Consider the following 6690-nt stretch of genomic DNA (forward strand, 5'->3'; position numbering starts at 1 on the left):
CCTCCTTCTCCTCAAGGTCAGGCGGGCACATTCTGTTTTCACTGGTATAATTGACTTCCATCTTTGTCCCTCTCCATGGGCCTGGAGAAAAATGTAGCACACATAGAAGTCCTTAGTATATTTACCCAACAAGCCTTAAATGATAGCTGGCAAAGCCTGTATTTACTGGATACTGAAAAGTCTCGAATGAGAAGAACTGTCCCCCAAAATAGGATGTCCTTGGACATTGCTAAGGCCTGGCAAGGATTATCCAAAGAGAATGTTGTGTGGTTGGACCTGATGCGTCTGCTAATGTATTATTTTTTATTAAATCACATGGGGGGGCACCTGGGTAGCTCAGTCAGGTAAGCATCTGCCTTTGGCTCAGCTCATGATCCCAGGGTCCTGGGATTGAGCCCCATGTCTGGACTCCCGGCAAGGGGGAGCCTGCTTCTCCCTCTCCCTCTGCCGGCCTCCCCCACTGCTTGTGCTCTCTCTCTCTCTCTCTCTCTCTGTGTCGAATAACTAAAATCTTTCTAAAAAAAAAAAAAAAATTAAGAGCCTGTCACACAAGAAGTAGAGTGTTAGAGGAAATCACGGTGAGAGGATGTGATCGCTGGTTGACCTGTGACCCAGCCCTGGGCAACTGGAGGCTCCTCATCCCCTCCCATATCCTTGGAATGTAAATTCTGTCCACGGTTCCCACCGTGGGAGCCATTCTGAAGGACGCAGCCTTGAGAGAGCGAGGTTTCGTTGAGACCATCTGGACGGCCTTCAGGCCTCTCTGTAACTTTGGCCTCAATCCACTTAAGGCCTCTCGATTACTTTGAAGATTCTGGCAGGCAGATTCAGAGATCCATTCATCGTGTGGCTGCCCAAAGCCAGGCTCATTAATGAGTTCCCATGCTTATTAAATCTGCCATCTACTAATCTGGGGTTGTGGGCCTCTTCTGTCTTTCATTGGCCTCAGTGTGGGAGCCAATTTCAGATTTCACTGGGGAAAGTCATGAGGTTACAACCAACAGGGTAGAAGGCAAGGGAGGTTTTTTTGTATTTTTCCCCCATAAACTTCAAGTATTTATTTAAAAGGTCCTAGTTCATACCTGGAATATTTTTGGAGCTCTTATTTACTGCTGCTAAATAACAATAATGCCTTATTCAATAGAGTGCACAGCAGGGTGCAAGGTACTTTCAGGAATAGTATCACATTTGATTTTTGCCATCCCCTTTAACTTAGAATGTGGTAACCATTGCTTTCAGGATCAAGACTTGAACATGTTCATAGTCTGAGAGGAAAGAATGAGTCGAAAGGGTTTAGTGGATTTTGACGGATGAAATCTGAGTTGAAGGGGATGAGCTCCTAAAAGGAGGGAGGATGAGCTTAAAAAAACAAGGGATAGAAGCATAATATATTTGTAACCTCCATATATCTTTTTTATGTCAAGTACAAGAAGCCAGACACAAAGAGTCACGTATTTATGTAAAATGTCCAGAATCAGTAAATCCAAGGAGACAGAAAGACTGGGTTGCCAGGGGCTGGCAAGGGGGAAGGGAGAATGTTGCCTAATGGGAACCTGGTATCCTTTAGGGGTGATGGAACTATTTTGGAACTAAATAGAGGTGGTGGTTGCACAGCATAACGAATATACTAAATGCCGCTGAAATTTTATTTATCTTACAAATTGTATGATTTTTAATTTTTTTTAGATTTTATTTATAACTAATCTCTATACCCAACACGGGGCTTGAACTCACATCCCTGAGATCAAGAGTCACATGCTCTACTGACAGAGCCAGCCTGTGGGCCCCAGGGTAGGCCTGGGCCAGATCACAGGGTGCAGGCAGCTGCGGATCGGAGCCCTTAGGCTCGGTTCCTGAGCACAGAAGTAGGCAGCAGGCCCAGGCCGCATCCCTGGGGAGAAGTCGGTCCGGGGCAGGGAGGAGTGGTCAGTTCTCCTGAAGCAGCCAGAGGCCGAGGGAGGGCTGGAAGGGGTGTTATATTCGATGCATGGGTGAAGCTAGGCCATTGGGCTGGCGGGACGGGGCAGGACAAGGGGTGGGGCCATAGCCCACCATGAAAGAGGCGTGGGGGCCCGGCTGGCTGCAGCCTTCCCCAGCCTGGAGGGGAGCGCCCAGAGCACTGCTGAGTGGCAGGGCCCATGACCTTCACTGTCTTTGGGGAAATACTGATCATGGCAGCGGTCAGTAGTGGAAATGCGTTTGCCGAGTTCTGAACACTGTTCTGAGCTAGTGCTCGTGCCCAGAGCAAGGGTCTGGGGATGAACGCCATCTAGTAGATATAACCTGGATAAAGGTTGTTTTTTGTTTTGTTTTGTTTTAAGATTATATTTATTTGACAGAGAGACATAGCGAGAGAGGGAACACAAGCAGGGGGAGTGGGAGAGGGAGAAACAGGCTTCCTGCTGAGCAGGGAGCCCGATGTGGGGCTCGATCGCAGGACCCCGGGATCATGACCTGAGCTGAAGGTGGACGCTTAATGACTGAGCCACCCAGGCGTGCCCCTGGATAAAGCTTTTAATAAAACAAAACTATTCTGAATTATATTATGTTCAAAAGGAGCCCTGTCCTCACCTGTGAACTCTAGCCCGCCCCTGAGGCCTTAATACTGACAACCAAAAAGCCCTATTTCGTGGGTGCCTGGGTGGCTCAGTCCATTAAGCCTCCAAGTCTTGATTTCCACTCAGGTCATGATTTTAGGGTTGTGAGATCGAGCCCCACATCAGGCTCTGCCCTGGGCGTCGAATCTGCTTAAGATTTTCTCTCCCCCTCTTCCTCTGCCCCTCCCTCCCGCGCTCTCTCTTTCTCTCTCTAAAACAAACGAATAGCCCTATTTTGTTTTACTCTTCTGTGATTTCTTAAAAACTTTTCTTGCCACCTGTATTCAACTACCGTGGTATAGGGCATTTTGAAACTCATTTTGAGATTTTGCCAGGCATGTGGAAGGACAGCAGCACAATACAACCGAGGTAGAATGGCGACCCGGTCATTATCTACACAATCCAGACTGTAAAGAACGGAATGAGACCCGCCGAGTACTCCTAGATCAGAAGAAAATTGAGGTATCAAATCACAAGTTCCATATGAGGTTGTATTGAAGCTCGGGAAGGGCCCGTATGAAACAGCTAGAAGAACAGAAAAAGAGTAGAGACAGGGGTTTGCAGTTTGAGATTTCCACTGTGAAATACCCCATATAACAGGGTCAGATCTTGGCCATAGGTGGGTGAAGGTCAGTGAGTTTCAGAAGTTCAGAAACTCTAAGGTTTAGGTGTTAGATGGTTCATCCACACGAGCGGTGAAAATCACACCAATGTCAAAATCTGATGAGATCTGGGTAGAGATCAGAGCAGGGGTAGATAAGGATCTATACTTTCTTTATTGATGACTTTCCACACTCCCACTCAGGCTCCATCTTCCTGTCTCTGGTCCTTATGTCCACTGGTGTCATCTTCTTCCCTTCCCTTCCTTCCTTACCCAGGGTTCACGTGTCTGTTCCTTCTGGCAAAAAACCTAAATAAGGCTGCTTCTCTCAGTCACACCCAGCAGACAAAAACCGCCCCTCCAGGAGCATGATCAGGTTTGTAGAGAAATGTCCAAAGGGGCTGGTTAAAGATAGACTGACAGATTGCAGGACGCACCAAACCCATTAGATTCTACATTCTCTGGACATTTCCACAGAGGTTAGTCATTTCTTCCTTGCTTTTTCTTAAAGTCAATGAACGTACATTATATATAAAGACTTCAAATCCATAGTGAGGTAAAAATAAACTGTTTAGAAACTCCTTTACACTCCCCTCATCCAGTTTACTCCACAGAATTAACAATGGTTCACCTTTTCTTGCTTATCCTTCCAAAACTCCTCTATACGTGAGAATGGTGTCATACAAAATATTTCACAGTACAGTCCATGTATTTAACATATATCAAAATATGTTAGGACTGCCTGGGTGGCTCAGTCAGTGAAGCATCTGCCTTTGGCTCAGGTCATGATCTCAGGGTCCTAGGATCGAGCCCCACATCGGGCTCCCTGCTCTGCGGGGAGTCTGCTTCTCCCTCTGTCTGCCGCTCCCCCTGCTTGTGTTCTCTCTCTCTTTCCGACAAATAAAATCTTTAAAAAAATATGTTAAATCTGGAAAACAATTTCCACTGAAGAACAAGGGGAATCTTCCTAAACCACATTTAAAAATTTCGAAATGGTGAAGAGGTAAAGTTATGGAGACGGAGAAGGCACAAGAAATTTGAAATACTCTCACGTTGGAATTTCAATAGAGAGCTTTAGGAGTATATAAACACTACATATAAAACACAAATTGATAGAGCCTAAAATATTTCCGAGGTTATAACTGAAAAGACAGCATTTGCCCTGAAGGTGCAAGCACAAATTGAGGCTTAGGGCAGCGCCTGGGTGGCTCAGTCGGTTAAAGGACTGCCTTCAGCTCAGGTCAGGATCCTGGGGTCCTGGGACTGAGCCCCATCTCAGGCTCCCTGCTCAGTGATGAGTCTGCTGAGAAGACTCTTCATCTGCCCTTTCCCCGGCATATGCTCTCGCTCTATCTCTCAAATAAATAAAATCTTTAAAAAAATTTTTTTAAAGATTATTTATTTATTTATTTGACAGAGACACAGCGAGAGAGGGAACACAAGCAAGGGGAGCGGGAGAGGGAGATGCAGCCTTCCCACTGAGCAGGGAGCCCGATGCGGGGCTCGATCCTAGGACCCTGGAATCACGACCTGAGCCGAAGGCAGATGCTTAACGATGGAGCCACCCAGGCTCCCCAGTAAATAAAATCTTCAAAAAAATTAAGGCTTAGACATTTAGGAACTGGTACTTGTTATTAGTATTATTTTTTGTTAAGATTTTATTTGAGAGAAAGAGAGAGAGAGCACATGAGAGGGGGGAGGGTCAGAGGGAGAAGCAGACTCCCTGCTAAGCAGGGAGCCCGATGCAGGACTCGATCCTGGGACTCCAGGATCATGACCTGAGCCAAAGGCAGTCGCTTAACCAACTGAGCCACCCAGGCGCCCTTGTTATTTTAATTTTTGCAAGAACTAGAATTTATTGGCTGGCGTGAATAAGGAGGGGGCAGTGCCGAGGTTCGCATGAGGACAGAGCCCGCCATCTGTCCAGGGGGGCAATGATTAGGGACGTTTTTGACCCACAGCCATCTGGGATGAGCTGCTTTTCAGCCACTATGTCTTCAAATTCATCCGCATTAAACTTAGTAAAGCCCCACTTCTTGGAAATGTGGATCTTCTGGCGGCCAGGGAACTTGCCCTTGGCCCTGTGTAGGGCCTCAATCACATGCTCCTTGTTCGACAGCTTTCTACAAATGGAGTTGATGACTTGGCCAATGTGGACCCTGGCCACTGTGCCCTGGGGCTTTCCAAAGGCACCCTGCATACCTGTCTGGAGCCTGTCAGCCCCAGCACAGGACAACATCTTGTTGATATGGATGCCGTGGAAGGGGTAGAGCCACACTCGGATGTGAAAAATATCTTTGCCACAGTTGTTCACCACGTACTTGCGGGCACAAACTCGGGCAGTTCCTGTGGCTTCAGAGGAAGGTTGCTCATATTCATCTTGCACCATGTGGCCACATGGTGGGAACTCATTCACTTTTGCCTTCTTCTGCCCCAGGTCAAAGATGTGGATCTTGGCGTCAGGGGCACCTCTGCAGAAGGGAGACTTTGGATACGACTTGTTCCTATTGGTACTATTCTTACAATAGTGGTAACAGCTGGTGGGGACATGGCCCATGGAGACACCAGGATCTTCAGTGGCAGGAAGGAAAAGAGAAGAACTGGTACCATTTGATAAAATCACATTATTTCTAAATATGTTATTTATTTATTTGAGAGAGAGAGAGAGAGAGCACAAGAGAGCAGGGTGAGGGGAAGAGGGAGCAGATTCCCTGCTGAGCAGGGATCCAGACTTGGGGCTTCATCCAGGACCCTGGGGTCATGACCTGAGCTGAAGGCAGACGCTTAAATGACTGAGCCACCCAGGCACCCCCAAAATCACATTATTTCCCAGCAGTTCAGTTTCCTCACTTATGGTTTAGAGTGATGATCAGGTGAGGTAATACACAAAAAATTGTAAATAAACATACATAAATAATATATAAAAATTCTATATACAGTCTAGTACTTTTCAAAATGTTGATGTTATGCTTCATTTTTTCCATCAACATGAGGTTCTGCCAATAGGTAACACAGAAAAGACAAGCCTCACAAATATTCAGCATCTAAGGAACAAAAAAACCAAAATTATTAATTCCATAGTGTAATCAATAAACATCTACGGGCTGTAGTAGTATATTTGGTAATATGAGTACATGGTGAATGGTGTCATATCTGTGTATGCACATGCATTTTTGTATGTCGAGCAGAATAACAAAGAGGGCAGTTAGCGGTTCTTTGTGTCACTGGCTGAAACGTGAAAAGTTGTGTGGTTTTTTGGTTGTTTTAACATGTATTCTCACTTTATTAAATCTTACTATCCGCCCCTAGAGCTACCACAAATGCAGCAAATCCCTATTTGAAACGTTTTAGTAACACACCAAAGGAAACACTGTTCGCAAAACCACCCATGTATCTCCAAGCTTCAAGCTTCATCCAAGTAGCATGGATCCCTTAGGCCTCGGGCAGGCAGCTTCTCCTGGACAGATTCTAATGGTTTTCTTTTTATCTTCC

The 6690-nt window shown here is 46.1% G+C and overlaps 1 protein-coding gene across 1 annotated transcript; it reads right to left on the bottom strand.

Moving 5' to 3' along the window:
* Nucleotides 1-5053: 5053 nt before the first annotated feature.
* Nucleotides 5054-5602, bottom strand: LOC112818806 (large ribosomal subunit protein uL16-like). Its single transcript, XM_025865909.2, has one exon. It carries the CDS (start codon nt 5585-5587, stop codon nt 5054-5056), a length of 534 nt encoding a protein of 177 aa, XP_025721694.2. The 5' UTR covers nt 5588-5602.
* Between the last annotated feature and the right edge of the window lie 1088 nt (nt 5603-6690).

Source organism: Callorhinus ursinus, unplaced genomic scaffold, assembly GCF_003265705.2.
Source record: "Callorhinus ursinus isolate GAN/ISIS: 27379988/994484 unplaced genomic scaffold, GSC_fseal_2.0 scaffold2842, whole genome shotgun sequence".
Lineage (NCBI taxonomy): Eukaryota > Metazoa > Chordata > Mammalia > Carnivora > Otariidae > Callorhinus > Callorhinus ursinus.